At 44.9% G+C, this 20,915-nt stretch overlaps 1 protein-coding gene and 1 long non-coding RNA gene across 3 annotated transcripts in view; one reads left to right on the forward strand and one right to left on the reverse strand.

Moving 5' to 3' along the window:
* LOC140412023 (discoidin, CUB and LCCL domain-containing protein 1) overlaps positions 1–11,656 on the reverse strand; it is a 236,370-nt gene extending 224,714 nt beyond the window's left edge. For both annotated transcript variants that reach the window (XM_072500789.1, XM_072500787.1), the window contains exon 1: positions 11,526–11,656. In XM_072500789.1, the coding sequence (XP_072356890.1) occupies positions 11,526–11,646 (121 nt within the window). In that variant the 5' untranslated portion in view covers positions 11,647–11,656. The remainder of the gene's footprint in view (positions 1–11,525) is intronic.
* Positions 11,565–19,694, forward strand: LOC140412049 (uncharacterized). Its single transcript, XR_011941261.1, has 2 exons — positions 11,565–11,684; positions 18,207–19,694. It is a non-coding gene; the product is annotated as an uncharacterized lncRNA (long non-coding RNA).
* The last annotated feature ends 1,221 nt before the right edge of the window (positions 19,695–20,915 follow it).

The raw sequence follows: 20,915 nt of genomic DNA on the forward strand, positions 1-20,915 counted from the left end.
GTTTTCAAATATTCCGGACTTGCAAAGGATTCTCACTTCTCTTTTGTTTGTTAAGGTGGAATATAATCTTTTGTTTATGGAACTGATTCGCAACAGAAGTCACTCACAGGTTAGCTTTAACACTGCTATCTCCCCTTATTCAAAAGGGCCACTAGTAACGGATAGGGGCACTATCCTGTCACACACCAATTCTTCAGCCTGCATTTCCACCGTGTGTAGCTCCCTGAAACATTCCAAGGACACGTGCCTAGCACAACGGAAAATGGTTGTGGTTGTTGGAAGTCAATCATCTCAGCTCCAGAGCATCACTGCAGGAGTCCCTCAGAAGCATGTCCTAGGTAATCATCTTCAGCTGCTTCAGCAATGACCTTCCTTCCACCATAAGGTCAGAAGTGGGGATGTTCACTGGCGATTGCACAATGTTCAGCACCATTCACAACTCCTCAGATACTGAAGTAGTACATGTTCAAACGCAACAAGACCTGGACAATATTGAGGCTAAGGTTGATAAGTGGGATGCGACATTTGCACCACACATGTGCCAGGCAATGAACATCTCTAACCATCGCCCCATGACATTCAGTGGCATTACCTTCACTGAATCCTCCACTATCAACATCCTGGGACTTAGCATTGACCATAAACTCATCTGGATTAGCCATATAAACACTGTGGCTACAAGCGCAGGTCAGAGACGTGAAATCCTGCATTGAGTAACTCACCTCCTGACTCCCCAAACCCTGTCCACCATCTACAAGGCACAAGTCCGGAGCGTCATAGAATATTCTCCACTAGTCTGGATATGTGCAGCTCCAACAACAGCTCAACACCATCCAGGACAAAGCTGCCTGCTTGATTGACACCCCTTCCACATTCACTCCCTTCACCACCGACATACAGTAGCAGCCGTGTGTACTATCTACAAGATGTACTGCAGGAACTCACCAAACACCTTCGACAGAACCTTCCAAACGCACGACCACTACCATCTAGGAGGACAAGAGCAGCAGAAACCTGGGAACACCGCCACCTGGAGGTTCCCCTCCAGGTCGCTCACCATTCTGACTTGGAAATATATCACTGTCGCTGGGGCATCATCCTGGAACTCTCTCCCTAACAGCACTGTGGATGCAACTACACCACAGGGACTGTAGCGGTTCAAGAAGGCAACTCACCACCACCTTCTCAAGGACAATTAGGGAATGGGCAATAAATGCTGGCCTAAATTAGGGCAGCACAGTAGCATAGTGGTTAGCACAATTGCTTCACAGCTCCAGGGTCCCAGGTTTGATTCCCGGCTTGGGTCACTGTCTGTGCGGTGTCTGCAAGTTCTCCCCGTGTGCGTGGGCTTCCTCCGGGTGCTCCGGTTTCCTCCCACAAGTCCAAGGATGTGCAGGTTAGGTGGATTGGCCACGCTAAATTGCCCTTAGTATCCAAAATTGCCCTTAGTGTCCAAAATTGTTGGGTGGGGTTACTGGGTTATGGGAATAGGGTGGGGGTGTGGGCTTGGGTAGGGTGCTCTTTCCAAGAGGCGGTGCAGATTCGATGGGCCAAAAGGCCTCCTTCTGCACTTTATGATTCTAGCCAGCGATGCCCACATCCCTTCAATACATTTTTTAAAAACAGTAATTTTACTCTTCAGATTTTATTCAGACGATTAACACTACTGATTGCTGCTGAGCTTTGAAGGTGAATTTGTACAAAAGTCAAACTCCACCTACATAAAACAAATGATAAAATCGTTGCCTAGATATCTGAGGCAATTGGAGTAGTTTTGGACTTTACAGTTCTGATGAGCGTTTTTGAAATATGGTAAAAGAAAAGTGCACAGAACTCCAGCAGCCTGCCTGTGCCATTACTAACCGTGAGTCAGAAAAATGTGACAAGGAAAGTATGACAGGGAATCCCATAACAGGATGCATGTGAGTGCCATGTGTGAGATTTTATTACACTGCAGATAAAATTTCACTGCAATAGTTTGTGATATAATAAGAACAAAGAACAAAGAAAAGTACAGCACAGGAACAGGCCCTTCGGTCCTCCAAGCCTGCGCCGACCATACTGCCCGTCTAAACTAAAATCTTCTACACTTCCGGGGTCCGTATCCCTCTATTTCCATCCCATTCATTCATTTGTCAAGATGCCGCTTAAACGTCACTATCGTCCCTGCTTCCACCACCTCCTCCGGCAGCGAGTTACCCTCTGTGTAAAAAACTTACCTCGTACATCTTCTCTAAACCTTGCCCCTCGCACCTTAAACCTATGCCCCCTAGTAATTGACCCCTCTACCCTGGGAAAAAGCCTCTGACTATCCACTCTGTCTATGCCCCTCATAATTTTGTAGACCTCTATCAGGTCGCCCCTCAACCTCCTTCGTTCCAGTGAGAACAAACCAAGTTTATTCAACCTCTCCTCAGAGCTAATGCCCTCCATACCAGGCAACATCCTGGTAAATCTCTTCTGCACCCTCTCAAAAGCCTCCACATCCTTCTGGTAGTGTGGTGACCAGAATTGAACACGATACTCCAAGTGTGGCCTAAGGTTCTATACAGCTGCAACATAACTTGCCAATTTTTATACTCAATGCCACGGCCAATGAAGGCAAGCATGCCTTATGCCTTCTTGACTACCTTCCCCACCTGTGTTGCCCCTTTCAGTGACCTGTGGACCTGTACACCAAGATCTCTCTGACTGTCAATACTCTTGAGGGGTCTACCATTCACTGTATATTCCCTACCTGTATTAGACCTTCCAAAATGCAGCACCTCACATTTTTCCGGATTAAACTCCATCTGCCATCTCGCCACCCAAGTCTCCAAATGATCTAAATGCTGCTGTATCCTCCAACAGTCCTCATCGCTGTCTGCAATTTCACCAACCTTTGTGTCGTCCGCAAACATTGCTACTCTCTGCCTTTTATGACCTAGCCAGTTCTGTATCCATCTTGCCAGCTCACCTCTGATCTCATGTGACTTCACCTTTTGTACCAGTCTGCCATGAGGGATCTTGTCAAAGGCCTTACTGAAGTCCATATAGACACCATCCACTGCCCTACCTGCATCAATCATCTTTGTGACCCCCTCGAAAAACTCTATTAAGTTAGTGAGACACGGCCTCCCCTTCACAAAACCGTCCTGCCTCTCGCTAATACGACCAATTGCTTCCAAATGAGAGTAGATCCTGTCTCAAAGAATTCTCTCCAGTAATTTCCCTACCACTGACGTAAGGCTCACCGGCCTGTAGTTCCCTCGATTATCCTTGCTACCCTTCTTAAACAAAGGAACAAATTTGCTATTCTCCAGTCCTCCGGGACATCACCTGAAGACAGTGAGGATCCAAAGATTTCTATCAAGGCCTCAGCAATTTCCTCTCTTGCCTCCTTCACTATTCTGGGGTAGATCCCATCAGGCCCTGGGGACTTATCCACCTTAATGTTTTTCAAGACGCCCAACACCTCGTCTTTTTGGATCTCAATGTGACCCACGCTATCTACACACCCTTCTCCAGACTCAACATCCACCAATTCCTTCTCTTTGGTAAATACTGATGCAAAGTATTCATTTAGTACCTCGCCCATTTCCTCTGGCTCCACACATAGATTCCCTCCACTGTCCTTCAGTGGGCCAACCCTTTCCCTGGCTACCCTCTTGCTTTTTATGTACGTGTAAAAAGCCTTGGGATTTTCCTTAACTCTATTTGCCAATGACTTTTCGTGACCCCTTTTAGCCCTCCTGACTCCTTGCTTAAGTTCCTTCCTACTTTCCTTATATTCCACACAGGCTTCGTCTGTTCCCAGCCTTCTAGCCCTGACCAATGCCTCCTTTTTCTTTTTGACGAGGCCTACAATATCTCTCCAAGGATCGCGAATTTTGCCATATTTATCCTTCTTCCTCACAGGAACATACAGGTCCTGAATTCCTTTCAACTGTCATTTGAAAGCCTACCACATGTCAGATGTTGATTTACCCTCAAACATCCGCCCCCAATCTATGTTCTTCAGTTCCCGCCTAATATTGTTATAATTAGCCTTCCCCCAATTTAGCACATTCACCCTAGGACCACTCTTATCCTTGTCCACCAGCACTTTAAACTTACTGAATTGTGGTCACTGTTCCCGAAATGCTCCCCTACTGAAACTTCTACCACCTGGCCGGGCACATTCCCCAATACCAGGTCCAGTACAGCCCCTTCTCCAGTTGGACTATCTACATATTGTTTTAAGAAGCCCTCCTGGATGCTTCTTACAAACTCTGCCCCGTCCAAGTCCCTAGCACTAAGTGAAGTTAAAGTCCCCCATCACAGCAACCCTGTTGCTTTTACTCCTTTCCAAAATCTGTCTACCTATCTGCTCCTCTATCTCCCGCTGGCTGTTGGGGAGCCTGTAGTAAACCACCAACATTGTGACTGCACCCTTCTTATTCCTGATCCCTACCCATATAGCCTCACTGCCCTCTGAGGTGTCCTCCCGCAGTACAGCTGTGATGTCCTCCCTAACCAGTAGCGCAACTCCTCCACCCCTTTTACATCCCCCTCTATCCTGCCTGAACCATCTAAATCCTGGAATGTTTAGCTGCCAATCCTGTCCTTCCCTCAACCAGGTCTCTGTAATGGCAACAACATCATAGTTCCAAGTACTAATCCAAGCTCTAAGTTCATCTGCCTTACCTGTTAGAATTCTTGCATTAAAACATATGCACTTCAGGCCACCTGTCCCGCTGTTTTCAGCAACAGCTCCCTGTCTGTTCTTCCTCAGAGCCATAGTGGCCCTATTTCCTAGTTCTTCCTCAATTTTTTCATCTTCTGACCTATTGCTCCGGTACCCACCCCCCTGCCATACTAGTTTAAACCCTCTCATATGACACTAGCAAACCTCGCGTCCAGGATATTTATGCCTCTCCAGTTTAGGTGCAACCCGTCCTTCTTATACAGGTCACACCTGCCCCGGAAGAGCTCCCAGTCACCGACGCCACCTTCAAAAGGTGGAGACGGGCAGGGGGACATTGACAGTCAGGCACCTACACACTGACCGTAGGGTCACAACATTGGAAGAGCTGACGCAGAGATTCCAACTAGCTAATGGCAACGAACTCAGATACCTGCAGCTTATAAACTTCCTACAGAAGAAACTCGCGACAACCACGACAGACACTATCAGAAGAGCTACTGGACGCAGACATCCTAGGCAGAGGGAACTGTAGTGACATGTATGAACGACTGCTGGAGAGGAACAAGGAGGAAATGGGAGGAAGACTTGGGGTTCGAAATAGGGTGAGGAATCTGGTGCGAAGCACTGCACAGGGTCAACTCTACCTCCACATATGCGAGGGTCAACCTAACGCAGCTAAAAGTGGTACATAGAGCCACTTGACCAGAACCCGAATGAGCAGATTCTTCCCGGAGGTGGAGGACAGATGCGAATGGTGCCAAGGAGGCCCAGCCAACCACGCCCACATGTTCTGGTCTTGCCCCAGACTTGCTAGGTACTGGACAGCCTTCTTCCAGGCAATGTCCAAAGTGGTGGGGTTGAGGGTGGAGCCATGCCCAAAAGTGGCGGTCTTCGGGGTATCAGACCAGCCAGATCTCTTCATGGGGAGGAGGGCGGATGCCTTTGCCTTTGCCTCCCTGATCGCCCGTCGTAGAATCCTGTTCGGTTGCCAATCAGCAGCTCCACCCAAAGCTACAGACTGGCTGTCCGACCTATCAGAATTTCTCCAAATGAAGAAAATCAAATTCACCATCCCTGGATCGGAAGAGGGCTTCCACAAAACATGGGAGCCATTCACCCGACTGTTCCGAGACCTGTTTGTGGCCAACACATAAATAAATAAATAGCCAGTAGCCAGGGGAAATAGCCAGGACAAGCTAGAAAGAGGAAAGCGTGGGAGGACCGGGGACTGGTAGGGGGGAGGGGGAGCAGGGAGCAAGGCAAGGTAGCAAAACCTAGCAAGAAAAAATGGGGAACAGCAGTGAAAAAGAGGGGCAGGGTGGGGTTCAAGGAGAGAGGAGCTGGGGGGGGGGGGGGGGGGGGAATAGGAAGGATTGTAGGCTGAGCCAGCCAGATGGCAACAGACTGTAAATAGAGAAACCTAAGAAGGAACATTTGTAACTGTACAATAAATGAAAATGAACAACAATGTATATAATTTTGAAAATGATAATAAAAAGATTTTTTAAAAAAACATTTCCATGCACTAAGGCACATTTGCCATCATTCCTTACCTACAATCCCATCCTGCCCCATGGCAAACCAAAAATCTTTGCCCTCATGTTCATAAATCCCTCTACAGCCTGGCCTGGCCGCCTCTACAACTCGCCAAACCATGTTTGCCTGCCTGTGCCTTTCAGTTATGTGTACCCTTTGTCAAGACATGAGAGAGGATCAGCAGAAATCTGCTGGGATTCGAGCGATCAGAAGAAGAAAGTTTATTAATGAGGACTCACTGAAACAAATGAAGTCACTGAGATTTTAATTTCAAAACTAGAAAACGATGAAATCACGTAACTTAAATCGGCAGCTGCAAAGTACTTCACACACACTAACAATGATTCAAATCAATACAATAATAAATAAGGATAATCTTTCAAATGGACTGCTTTACAATAAGCACACTGTGTGCAGTTAACGGATTTTCTGCTTGTGTTCCTAAAATAATTGATCGAAGTTGCTAGGCAGTTTCAAAACACACATTCTGGAATTAATTTCCTGGTAACAATATACAACACACTCTCTAACATGATTTTATTTGCACCTTAAAGGTAATGATATCAAACCCATTCTAATTAAATGTCAATAAAGTTCCATCTTCTTTAATCAGGACAATTGTAAGTTCTGGTAAAAGTATAATTACTACAATTCACTGATCACGTGAACAGCACACAAGTGTGCAAATAGCAGTCCTCTTAGTTCAGATATCTGTAGGTTTTACAAAAAACATTTTTAAAGCTTCATTTAACATCTTTCACTCTCCAAAACATTCACTTTCTACTCGTAAAGCCTCAAAAATTTAAATGAATTGTTATTAAAACTATTTTCCATCACATCATGGAGCAATGCCTGGAGTTTAAAAACTTGATTAGTCCATGCTATGGTGACAATACAGTATCAGGGATCAATAGTAGACTCCAGAATATCTGCACCACCACATATATGCTGAGCTTGGTAATCAGAGTTTAGCAAATGAACATGAGCATTCTGCTTTTACTGGCATTACCCTCATGCAATTGCAACAGCAGCAGATTTTAAAAGGTGAATATATGTACAGACTGTATTTATAAAATGCACAGGTTTTGTTATCATTTAAACAGATTCCCACTTTTAAATTTTCATCCTGATTTTCAAATCCCTCCACATCCTCACCCTCTCCCTATGTCTGTGTACTGCTCCAGCTCTATGACCCTGCAAGATCCTGGCACCCCTCCAATATTGGCCCTTTAAGCATCCCCACTTTTAATCACTCCACCACTGGCAATCATGCAGCCTGGGCTCTGGGATTCCCTTTTTTAAAATAAATTTTGAGTACCCAATTATTTATTTCCAATTAAGAGCAATTCAGCATGGCCAATCCACCTACCCTGCACATCTTTAGGTTGTGGGAGTGAGACCCACGCAGACACGGTGAGGGGAAATGTGTAAACTCCATACGGACTATGACCCGAGGCCGGGATCGAACCCGGGTCCTCAGTGCCTTGAGACTGCAGTGCTAACCACTGTGCCACCGTGCTGCCCTAGGGATTCCCTTTTTAAACCTCTCTACCTCTCTTTCCTCTTTTACGGCAGGGCTTAAAACCTACCTCTTTGACCTAGCTTTTGGTCATATGCCCAATGTCGACTTTTGTGGCTCAGTGTCAGATTTGTTTGATGGCATTCCTATGGACTGCTTTAGGATTGTTTAGTATGTCAAAGGCACTACATAAATAGGCAGCACGGTAGCACAGTGGGTATCACTGTTGCTTCACAGCTCCAGGGTCTCAGTTTCGATTACCAGCTTGGGTCTGTGTGGAGTTTGCACGTTCTCCCCGTGTCTGCAGGTTGCCTCCGGGTGCTCCGGTTTCCTCCCACAAGTCCCGAAAGACATGCTGTTAGGTAATTTGGACATTCTAAATTCTCCTTCTGTGTGCCCGAACAGCGCCGGAATGTGGCGACTAAGGGCTTTTCACAGTAACTTCATTGCAGTGTTAATGTAAGTCTACTTGTGACAATAAAAAAATATTATTATTATAAGTGTAAGTTCTTGTTGCACATTCGAGTTCAGGTTGTCCAAGTACATTGATATCGCTACCACAGTAGAATTAGTGCAAATCTTGTTTTGGTAACAATGGGTTGCCATGGTGGATGTCATCCTCTCAAGCCCCCTCAGAATTTTGCAGGTTTCAGTGAGATCACCATCTAAACTCCATAGAATATTGACCCAATTTACTCAACTTCTCATCACAGGACAACTCCCTCATCCCAGGCACCAATCTCGTGAATCTTTGTTGTACCACTGCCAATGCAAGTATATCCTTTCCTAAATGTGGAGACCAAAACTGCACAGAGTATTCTATATGTATTCCCACCAAATCCCTGAACAATTCCAACAAGACATATATATTCCTGTGTTCCAATCTCCTTGCAATAAAGGGCAACAAGCCAATTGCTTTCTAACTGCTTGTTGCACCTAACTTACTGCATTCCTTGCACTAGCACACCTGAGGTTCTTTGAACAGCAACGCTTACAGGTGTCACACCATTTAAAACATATTCTGTGTTCCTATCCTTACGATCAAGGCAAGTAATTTCATACTTCTCTTCATTATACTCCATCTGCCATCTTGTTGATCGCTCATCTGACCTGTCTATATCTCTTTGCATCGTCTCTGTGTCCTCCCCACAGCTTACCTTCCCACCAGCTTGGTATCACCAGCAAACATCATGCCACTACTAGGCTGCTTCAAGCAGCTGACGTATGTAGATGTTCTCTTGATGGATTCACGATTGGGAAATTATGCAATTGTCCGTTTATTATTCCAATCAGTTGTGGATTTTTCATTGAATAAATTTACAGTAATTATGTGTCGCGATAATTAATCTTGCCGTGTGCATTCATTGTCTGCCTTGCCACACCCAAAACTGACTAAGCCCAGCTGACGGTGCACATTACAAGTAATTTATTCAAGAAGCAATTTCAAGCCTGTGATTTCAACTTGAGTTTAATAATAATGATCACTTATTGTCACAAGTAGGCTTCAATGAAGTTACTGTGAAAAGCCCCTAGTCGCCACATTCCGGCGCCTGTTTGGGAGGCCGGAATTGAACCCGCGCTGCTGGTCTTGTTCTGCATTACGAGCCAGCTGTTTAGCCCACTGTGCTAATCCAGCCCCAGTTTATGATGATATCTGAATTTCACACTGAGGTAACGGCCTTTTCAAGTAACCAACGATACTGCATCACCCACCAAAGTAAAAGAATATCAATCAGTATTGGTCCCTTATCAGACGGTCTAGTTTTAACACATTCCCTAATTCACCACATCTGTCAGGCTCATCCACTTTAACAGATTCCCACTGGACAGTGATAAGTCCATTCAGTTCAACATTGCACTTGTCATGTGAGCTGGCCAGGAAACACAGACAAACTAAAACAACTCTATACGTTTTTTGTTATAAAGTCTGGAATCCAACTTGATGAGAGACCAGTTATATATTCATGCAAATTAGATATTCCCACATGCGAAGGGTTCTAGAAATATACATAGAAACTTGCATGTTTTGGTGTAAGCACCATTTTCTGAATAATGTGTGAAGACACATTTAATGTCAACCCTGCAGTATCCTCAATATGCCAGTAATTTTATAACTAATTATGTTAATCATGTTGATTGCAACAAATGGATCATTGCAACAAACACATTGCTTCACCTCCTCGGGTGTCACAAAAATGTGTCTTACCTCAAATGATACGCCCACATTCCTAACTCCGAGCCATTTCCTATGCCAAGCCAAACACTTCTGTTCTTAGCAATTCAATTCTTAATTAACTCAACTCCATCCACAATTTGAAAACTCTTCCAAACTCAGGGAATCTTGCATAGAGGAAAGGAAGGAGCTCGCTCGTTGATAGGCTACCCCACTCTTACCCTTAACCTCTCGCCTTTGCAGTTTTGCCCCATTTCACTAGTACTTCGATCACCATTCCCGTGAATTTTTCTCTTGTTCTCACCCAACTCCAACTTCCTGCACCACCTTCTTCACCCACAATAACATGGAACTGAAGTACCATTAACCACACAAAACGACCCAACATTGGCAGTGTCCTTTCAAGGTGGACCTCAATAAATCAGTTTGATTTCTACTTACTAACAACAAGAATAAACTGTTGTGTGGTGACTTTTGTTTAAAATGTGCATTTTACCAAGATGTGCAGCCAAATGATGGAAGTTTGGGTTTTTAATGTCTGCATAGTGTAACATTAAGAGCTTCCAAAATCAGTGAACTCTTGCAGACATCAGAATACAGGACAATGTCAAAATCAAACTAGAGCAACAAAGAAACTGCATTGAAACAATTGAGTGAAAGGTGCCAGAAGACGTTCTTGTTAATCTCACAGTGGACACTTAAAATCCCATTTTAAAAAAACCCCAAAACACACTTTAAGTGACCACGATTGGAAATCAAACTTAACTGTGTTATAAAAAGACCCACAAAATAGACATCCAGTTTGTCCATCACCTCAACTGCAAAGTATTCTGTCATCCCAGTCTTAATCCCTGAAACTCAAGGAGCAGTACTAACAGGGTGAACAGCGCATTTCCCTTCCAGTACAAACCAGTAATGTTCTCGCTCATGTGAGTTTCACCTTGCTAAATGCAGCAGGTTTGAATTACAAACACACACAGTCGAAGGAGTTGCACACGATGTTTGTTTTGCCTTTCATGCAAGGCCAGAGGAATAACTACCAGGGGGAAAACGGCCTCTTCAAACTGTCAAAAGGCAAAAAATGCACCATTTCTTCCAATGTTGCAGGCATTAATCGACGTTCGGACTGACATTCAACTCGGCACAGTTATGGAATGACACAAACATATTAACAGATGACAGCAAGAGAAAATAACCGCAGCCGTGTAAGGAACAACGTAGCTGAACACAATTCACTAAAGCCAAGCAAGACTGCTCTTGGAGAGAACATTTGCAGAATTGCCTGAGCCCCTGTCACGAATGAGGTCCAAAGTGGTTTTTTTTTGACTGTGTGGTGTGCTCCCTGAAACCAGTCCGAGATCATTTCTTCTCCTGGCGTTCGATTACGGCCAAGCACACACTAATGTCCCTACACCTATAGTGTAAAATGTAAAGGGGCTCGCAGGTTAATGATTAATTCCCTGCAAGTTGTTTCTGCGCCCTTTTTAGGTGGTGGCAAATAACATCAGCTTGCACGCAGCACTCCGGATTTACTCGTTCTTCTTCGCAGTGTGGCGAAATAAAAAAAACTTTTTGTTTCTCTCTCTCTGCATGCAACTTCAGTGTCAGCAACTGGATCAGGTCAGACTTACCCTGCTGCCCCTGCACAAGATTTATCCTTCCAGCCAGGACAACCAGCAGTACAAGCAGGCGATGGGGCTCTGGCGCAAGGTGAAGTGACAGAGACATGTCCCCCGGGCGCAGAAGAAGCATTCGTCCGATATTCGCCTGTCAGAGCAATTTAACGGAAGGTAAACTACCACCCAGCCCGTGCAACGTCCGCCTCTTTCCGAATTTCCCCTAGCCTTATTGGCCCCCGGAGTTCAGTGGCGCTCTATTAGTGGCTGCCCCTCCTTGCCAATCATTTGGAAAGAGTAGTTGCTGCTCTCAGGAAGGCAGAAGTGACAATTTGCTAACGTTTTACCCAGCAGTGACATCAGGGGTAGAAGGTTGTACTGAATTCTTTAGGAGAGTGGACCAGCTTCAATATCTATTACATATTGGAAACAAACCTGTATTAGATTTTTGAGGGTTGATGGTAATTTTTCAAATTAAGATTAAAAAAACAAACTTGGGCAAATAATTGGTGCATTGTCTTTTCATGACTAGTCTAGTTTCCTATATTACAACTGTGGCCACACTTCACGTCCATTTCATTTTTTCTTAACTGTTTTGAGTCATCAGGTGCTTGTGAAAGGCGCCACATAAATGCAAGTCTTTTTTTGTTAAGATTGGAGAGGCATTTGCAAAGCATTTATTTATCACCTGCGCAACCAACAAGGTGATGTTCAGAGTTTGAAGAGAAACAGACACCTGGGTTGATAAGGGTGGCACGGTAGCACAGTGGTTAGCACTGTTCCTTCACAGCACCAGGGTCCCAGGTTTGATCCCCAGTTTGTGTCAGTGTCTGTGCGGAGTCTACACGTTCTCCCCATGTCTGCGTGGGCTTCCTCCGGGTGCTCCGGTTTCCTCTCACAAGTCCCGAAAGACGTGCTTTTTGGTGAATTGGACATTCGGAATTCTCCCTCAGTGTACCCAAACAGGCTCCAGAATGTGGCGACTAGGGGCTTTTCACAGTGTTAATGTAAGCCTACCTGTGACAATAAAGATTATTATTATTAAATGACCAGACAGTCTGTTTTTAATTATGTTGGTTGGAAGTTAAATGTTGGCCTAGGACGGTGGCATATCTCTCCCCTGAACCCCGACCAGTAACTGGCATAGAATCGTTTACATCCGCCAAGGCAACTTCACTTTCAATGCTCACCTGCAATTTTACTGCCTTGAATGAGGAAAGGTGGCATCTCAGGGTAACAGGTTTATTGAGACACAGATACAGAAGTAACGTTTTCAAATATATTTCAAAACATAACATAGCGGAAAACGAAATGACGGGGTAGGAAACTCGCTTCCCCCAGAGTTATGGGGGAGATGGTAATGATGTCACTGGGCTAGTAATCCAGAATACCAGGCACATAGATTCAAACACCACTACAGCAGCTAGTGGAATTTAAATTCAATGAATAAATCTGGAATTACAAAACTAATCCCTATGATGTGACCATGACAACTGTTATTGATTGTTGTAATTGACCCCCCACCCGGTTCATAAATGTCATTTCGGGAAAGAAATCTGACTCCAGATCCATGGCAATGTGGTTGACTTTTAACTGCCTTCACAAAAGGCCCAGCAAGTCACTCAGTTCAAGGGCAATTAGGGATGGGCCACAATTAGGGGTGTTGTCAGTGTAATCCACATCCCACAAAAGAATAAAGAACAAAATACGGTCAAGAAAGACTTGCATTGAAATAACACCTTGCATGGCCCCAGGATGACGCAAATCACTTTACAATGAAGCACTTTAGAAATGTGATCACTGTTGCAATGTAGCAAGATCCCGCATTCAGCAATGTAAGAATGACCTAATAACCTGCTCCATGATAAAATAAAAATACTGTGGATGCTGGAAATCTGAAATAAAAACAGAAAATGGTGGGAAAACTCAGCAGGTCTGGCAGGATCTGTGGAGGAAGATACGGAGTTAACGTTTTGAGTCTATGTGACTCTTCACAGCTAAAGAGAAGGAGAAATGTCATGGATTTTATACTGTCAGAGAAGGTTGGAGCAAGTGGTGCAAACATAGAAGGTCAGTGATAGATGGGAGCTAAGAGAGATTGCACAAGTATGTTTAGACACAAGAGAAATGAAATGTTAATGGCAGTGTACAGGACAAAAGAAGATGCTGATAGTGGCACAAAGGTAAGATATCAGAATGTGTTAATAGGGGAACAATTGCAGCTCAATGAAAGCAAAACTTAAGAACAAGTGACAGACCATCCTCTGCGGGAGGTGGTTTGCATTGGGACAATAAAATATTTTTTGGATTAAACAGAGGGTCAAGATGGAAAAGAAAGGTCACAGTTGTTGAACTCAGTGTCGATTGCTGAAGGCTGTGACGTGCCTAATCGGAAGATTAGGTGTTATTCTTCCAGTTGGTGTTGGGCTTCACTAGAACATTGCAGCAGGCCAAGGACAGACATGTGAGTAGCAGAGCAGGATGGTGAGCTGAAATGGCAAGGGAAAGGAAGGTTTGGGTCATGCCTGTGCAGTGAGCGAAAGTGGTGTGCCAAACGGTCACCCTGTCTGCGTGTAGTCTCCCCAATGTAAAGGATGATGTGGAGATGCCGGCGTTGGACTGGGGTGAGCACAATAAGAAGTCTTACAACACCAGGTTAAAGTCTAACAGGTTTGTTTCAATGTCACTAGCTTTCGGAGCGCTGCTCCTTCCTCAGGTGAATGAAGAGGTATGTTCCAGAAACATATATATAGACAGATTCAAAGATGCCAGACAATGCTTGGAATACGAGCATCAGCAGGTGATTAAATCTTTACAGATCCAGAGAGGGGGTAACCCCAGGTTAAAGAGGTGTGAATTGTGTCAAGCCAGGACAGTTGGTAGGATTTCGCAGGCCAGATGGTGGGGGATGAATGTGATGCAACATGAATCCCAGGTCCCGGTTGAAGCCGCACTCATGTGTGCGGAACTTGGCTTTAAGTTTCTGCACGGCGATTCTGCGTTGTCGCACGTCCTGAAGGCCGCCTTGGAGAACGCTTACCCAGAGATCAGAGGCTGAATGCCCTTGACTGCTGAAGTGTTCCCCGACTGGAAGGGAACATTCCTGCCTGGTGATTATCGCGCGATGTCCGTTCATTCGTTGTCGCAGCGTCTGCATGGTCTCGCCAATGTACCACGCTTCGGGACATCCTTTCCGGGACACCGACAACTGCCAATCTCCAGACGCAATTCTGCAACTCATCCGCTTCATTCTGGATCACAACATCTTCACCTTCGACAACAAGTTCTTCATCCAAACACACGGAACAGCCATGGGGACCAAATTCGCACCCCAATACGCCAACATCTCCATGCACAAGTTTGAACAAGACCTACTCACCTCACAGGACCTTCAACCGACGTTATACACCACATACATCGATGACATTTTTTTCCTTTGGACCCACGGCGAAGAATCACTGAAACAACTACACGTTGACATCAATAAGTTCCATTCAACCATCAGACTCACCATGGACTGCTCTCCAAAATCAGTTGCATTCTTGGACACACTCGTCTCCATCAAGGGCGGTCACCTCAGCACTTCGCTTTACCGCAAACCCACGGATAACCTCACGATGCTCCACTTCTCCAGCTTCCCCCTAAACACATTAAAGAAGCCATCCCCTATGGACAAGCTCTCTGTATACACAGGATCTGCTCAGACGAGCAGATGTTGAAAGATGCCCTCGTACGAACGGGATATGGCGCTCGACACATCGATCGACAGTTCCAACGTGCCACAGCAAAAAACCGCACCGACCTCCTCAGAAGACAAACATGGGACACAACCGACAGAATACCCTTCGTCGTCCAGGACTTTCCCGGAGCGGAGAAACTACGACATCTTCTTCACAGCCTTCAACACATCATCGATGAAGATGAACATCTTGCCAAGGTCATCCCCACACCCCCACTACTTGCCTTCAAACAACCGCGCAACCTCAAACAAACCATTGTTTGCAGCAAACTACCCAGCCTTCAGAACAGTGACCACGACACCACACAACCCTGCCATGGCAATCTCTGCAAGACGTGCCAGATCATCGACATGGATACCACCATTACACGTGAGAACACCACCCACCAGGCACGCGGTACATACTCGTGCGACTCGGCCAACGTTGCCTACTTCATACGCTGCAGAAAAGGATGTCCCGAAGCGTGGTACATTGGCGAGACCATGCAGACCCTACGACAACGGATGAACGGACATCGCGCGACAATCACCAGGCAGGAATGTTCCCTTCCCGTCGGGGAACACTTCAGCAGTCAAGGGCATTCAGCCTCTGATCTCCGGGTAAGCGTTCTCCAAGGCGGCCTTCAGGACGTGCGACAACGCAGAATCGCCGAGCAGAAACTTATAGCCAAGTTCCGCACACATGAGTGCGGCCTCAACCGGGACCTGGGATTCATGTTGCATTACATTCATCCCCCACCATCTGGCCTGCAAAATCCTACCAACTGTCCTGGCTTGAGACAATTCACACCTCTTTAACCTGGGGTTACCCCATCTCTGGATCTGTAAAGATTTAATCACCTGAGCTCATATTCCAAGCATTGTCTGGCATCTTTGAATCTGTCTATATATATGTTTCTGGAACATACCTCTTCATTCACCTGAGGAAGGAGCAGCACTCCGAAAGCTAGTGACATCGAAACAAACCTGTTGGACTTTAACCTGGTGTTGTAAGACTTCTTACTGTGCAATATAAAGGAGACTGCATTGGGAGTAGCGAATACAGTCGACCAAATTGAAGGAGGCGCAAGTGAAATGCTGCTGAACCTGAAATGAGTGTTTGGGACTTTGGACAGGGAGGAGGTAAAGGAGCAGGTGTTGTGCCTTCTACGTAGGAAGGTGATGTTGGAAGGGGATGAGGAGATGAATGAGTAGACCAGAGTGTCATGCAGGAAGCGGTCCCTATGGAATGCTGCCGGGGGATGGGTGGGAGGATGATGTGTTTCATGATGGCATCATGCTGGAGTTAGCAAAAATGGCAAAATGAATGCAGGGTGAAAATTGAGGACACGGGGGATCGTATCGTGGTTCTGGGAGGGAGGGGAAGGGGTGGGGCAGAGGTATGGGAAATGTTTGAGACACAGTTGAGTGTCCAGTCAACCACAGTGGGAGGGTATCCTCGTTGAAAGAAAAAGGCAGACATGTCAGAAGGGTCATTTTTGTAGCTGACATCATTGGAACAGATGTGACCAGAGGCAGCGAAGCTGGAAGAATGGGACAGAGTACTTAAAGCGAGTGTGGTGTGAGGACCTATTGTCGAGGTACCTGCAGGAATTGGTGGATTTGTAATGAAGAATAATGGTCATTCTATCACCATAAATGAAGACAGAGAGGTCAAGGAAGGGAAGTGAAGTGTCGGAGATGGACCATGTGAATGTGAGAGAGGGGTGGAATTTGCAAAATTGATACATTTTTCCAGGTCCAGTTGAGAGTACAAAGCGGCACCGATATAGTCCTCAATGTAATGGAGAAAGAGTTGTAGGAGAGGACCTGAGTAGGACTGGAACAAGGAATGTTCCACATAACCCACACAAATACAGGCAAATCTGTGGCCCATGCGGGTACCCACAACCACACCTTTTACTTGCAGGAAGTGAGATGAGTTAATGGAGAAATTAGTTGACAAGACAAGTTCAATCAGGTGGAGGAGAAGGATTGTCCGGGCCTTTGCTCTAGGTAGAAGCAAAGAGCTCTCAGACCCTCCTGGTAGAGGATGGAGGAATTGGACATCCATCGTGAAGAGGTGGGAGTTAGGGCCAGGGAACTGGAAATTGTTGATTTGGCGTAGATCATCAGAGGAATCGCGAATGTAGGTGGGAAGGAACTGGACAAGGGGAGGGAGAATGGAGTCAAGATAGGAAGAAATGAGTTTTGTGGCACAGGGACACGCTGATGGGTCTACCAGGACAGTCCTGTTTGTGGATTTTGGGAAGGAGGTAGAAGCGGGTTTCGGGCCTATGAGATTGGAAGCTGTGGAGGGAAGATCTCCAGAGGTGATGAGGTCAGTGACCATCCTGGAAACAATGGCTTGATGCTCGGTAGTAGGGTCCTGGTCCAGGGTAAGGTAGAAGGAGGAATCTGAGAGTTGGTGCTCATCCTCTGTGAGGTAAAGGCCAGTATGCTAGATAAAAACAGCCCCACACTTGTTGGTGGTTTGATAACAAAGTTAGAGTTGAACTTGAGAGAATGTCGTCTGACAAGTTCAGAAAGAGACAGTTTTTTCAAGGTGTGTGTTCCTGGAAGAGAAATGGCAGCAAATTAAAATCTAAAATAATAGCAAAATACTGCAGATGCTTGTCCCAACCCAACCCCTTGCCCTCTCCCTTCTATTATTTGTTCTAAAGTTTTGTTTTCACTGAGCACTGATCTTTCTTTTCCCATTAACACTTTCTGCTATCCTACCACTATCAGCACCTTCTACAGTCCTTTACCCTCCCATTAACACCACCTTTGTCTTGTGTCCTTAACATCTTTGTACAATCTCTCCTGAGCTCCCACCTATCACTGACCTTCCATTTTGCTTCACCTGATCCACCTACTCTCGAACGGCATAAAATCCACCATATTTCTCTCTCTCTTTAGCTCGGAAGAAGAGCCAAATGGACTCTAAATGTTTAACCCTGTTACTCTCTCCACAGATGCTGCCAAACCGACCGAGTTAATCTGCCTTGTGACGTTGGTTGAGGTATAAATATTGACCGTGACTCTGTGGATAACTCCCCTGCTCTTCTTCGAAACGGGATCCTTTACATCCACCTGAGGGGCCTTGGTTCAATATCTCAGATTTCATCCCTGACAGTGCCGCACTCCCTCAGCACGGCATTGGAGTGTCAGCCTAAATTTCTCTGCTTAGGTCTCTGGAGTGGCTAAGAATAAAATGGTTTACATGCATAATTATGAATTGCAATTTGAGAATTTATGCTATAGTTTAAAAGAATTTAAGTCACATAAATTTGCAGTTATACTTGACTGTTATTCTTATCCTTCACAGTAAATTGATTTTTAATTGGCGAATTATCATTCTCAGAAAAAGTGGTCTGAGATTCACTACATGCCAATAAGTGTGGGATTATCTAGAATTCAACACAAAGACATGGGTGTAACCAAGTCCCTGTACTGAAGCAAACAAGCACGCCACAAAAATGCTGCTTCGTTTTCGAAATATCAAAAGTAGAAATCTGCACATCCTCTTGATGAGGTAATGGGAAACAAAACAGTCGACTTTTTAGTTTTTGACAAATGAAGCGTGGGCTCCACCTGTTGGTGACAAGTAAAATTGTACCTTAATTCCCTGTCAACTAATTGCTGCAAGGAAATACAATTTAGGTATGACCGATCAATAATAAACGGGGATCCTTGAGGTTACTGACTTTTAGTAATTCTGAACATGTTCAAAAATGATCTAAAGTTTGTAATTTGCAAAGAACTGATGGCACAGAAACAGGCCATTGGACTCGCCAAATGCCAACCGTTTCCAGTTCCATCAGCAAATTCTTCTATTCATTTATCTCTCATTAATTAAAAAAAAACTTGTTCATGGGATATGGGTGTCGCTGGCTAGGCCAGCATTTATTGCTCATTCCTGAGGGCTATTAGGAGTCAAGCACATATCACACACAGGCCAGACCGGGTAAAGACGGCAGATTTCCTTCCCTAAAGGACGCTAGTGAACCAGATGGATTTTTACCACAATTGACAATGGTTTCGTGATCAAATTTCACCACCTGCCAGGGTGGGATTTGAACCCAGGTTTCCAGAGCCCTACCCTGTGTCTCTGAATCACTAGTCCGATGAAAATACCACTACGCCACTAACCCCCTCACCCTACTTGCACATCACTGCCTTATATTTAGTTCCACCCCCATTCCATTCCATTCCAGTTTCTTATTAAATGCACTAAATGATGATAAATGAAAACAAATTCTGTAATATTTTATGAAGGAAACAGTGACAGTGCTAACAAAGACTGTAGTTGTTATTACAGCTAAACATTGGTCATTCAAATTCCTTTCCAAAGTTGCCTGTCCTGGTTACTTGCAGGATGCATGTCAGTGAAAGTGGTTACATTTTTTCTCTATTCGATGGAATACTATAAACTGTACAAATAAAGTTGGATGCTTGCGTTATGGTGGATTGCCATATGTTGTTAATATGAGTCCCATTTGTCAGACAAAAATAAATCTCTGTTCATTTTCACTTCAAATATAGTTGCCTGAAGAAACAAAGAAAAGCTTTTGGGCTGAGGAACATCGAAAACTGAGCTGTTTCCAACTCGTAGCAAGCAAAAGTTTCTCTTTGTTTCCTCTCGGATTCTAGCTCCAATGTCATGTCCGGTAAAGATCAGTGACTTTTGGAATTGAGCAAGTACACTATTATCACTGTAATGTCTTACGAGCTCCCTCACACAACAAGAGAGAGAGTCTGACATGATACATGATTTCAGTGGGTCGGTGCAGATTTGATGGGTCAAATGGCCTCCTCCTACACCGTAGGGATTCTCTGTTGTATGCTCTATGTTGGTCCTTCAACAATTGGCAGGGTATCAGAGCCAAACCCGGCTGGAATGAAAGTTACCAAATATTTTCTACATAAAACTAAACAATTAGTAGTTACAGGGGTACACTGAGCCACATATATGGATGTGTTGTACATGCGAGGGAGGTTAATGTGCCTTACACCTGTATATTTTGAGAAAGTTTACTCTTTGGTGGGACACAGCAGTTCATCTGCAATGGCAATTTCAATGTGAAACAAAACCTTTTCAAGGGCAGTTAAGGAAGGGAAATTAATGCTAGCTTTCCCACTGATGTCCGCATCCCATAAATGAGTAAAAGAATGACAGAGCTGCACGTTGTGGCAGAACAATATGGCACTGACAGTCAATCAGAACTTATAGACCAGGGTTGTGCTTTACAATTTAATATAGGTAACTCCAAAACTATTCAGTTGTCCGAGGATCATAGAATCATTGAATAGCGAAGCACAGGAGAGGCCATTCAGCCCATCAATTTGCATCTTCTCTTTTGAAGAACGTACATAGGAACGTACGAAATAGGAGCATAAGTAGGCCATTCGGCCCCTTGAGCCTGCTCCGCTACTGAATAGGATCATGGCTGATCTGTTTGTGTTTCGAGTTTCACATTCCCATTTACTCCAAATAAACTCTGGTCCCCTTGCCTAACAAGAATCTGTCTACCTCCGCCTTAAGAATATTCAGTGACCCCACCTCAATCGCCTTCTGAGGCAGAGTTCCAAAATCATACAACCCTCTGAGAGAAAGCATTTCTTCTCATCTTTGTTCTAAAAGGATGATCCCTTAAGTTTTAGACCGTGCCCACTAGTTGTAG

The sequence above is a fragment of the Scyliorhinus torazame genome, chromosome 1 (genome assembly GCF_047496885.1).
Source record: "Scyliorhinus torazame isolate Kashiwa2021f chromosome 1, sScyTor2.1, whole genome shotgun sequence".
NCBI lineage: Eukaryota > Metazoa > Chordata > Chondrichthyes > Carcharhiniformes > Scyliorhinidae > Scyliorhinus > Scyliorhinus torazame.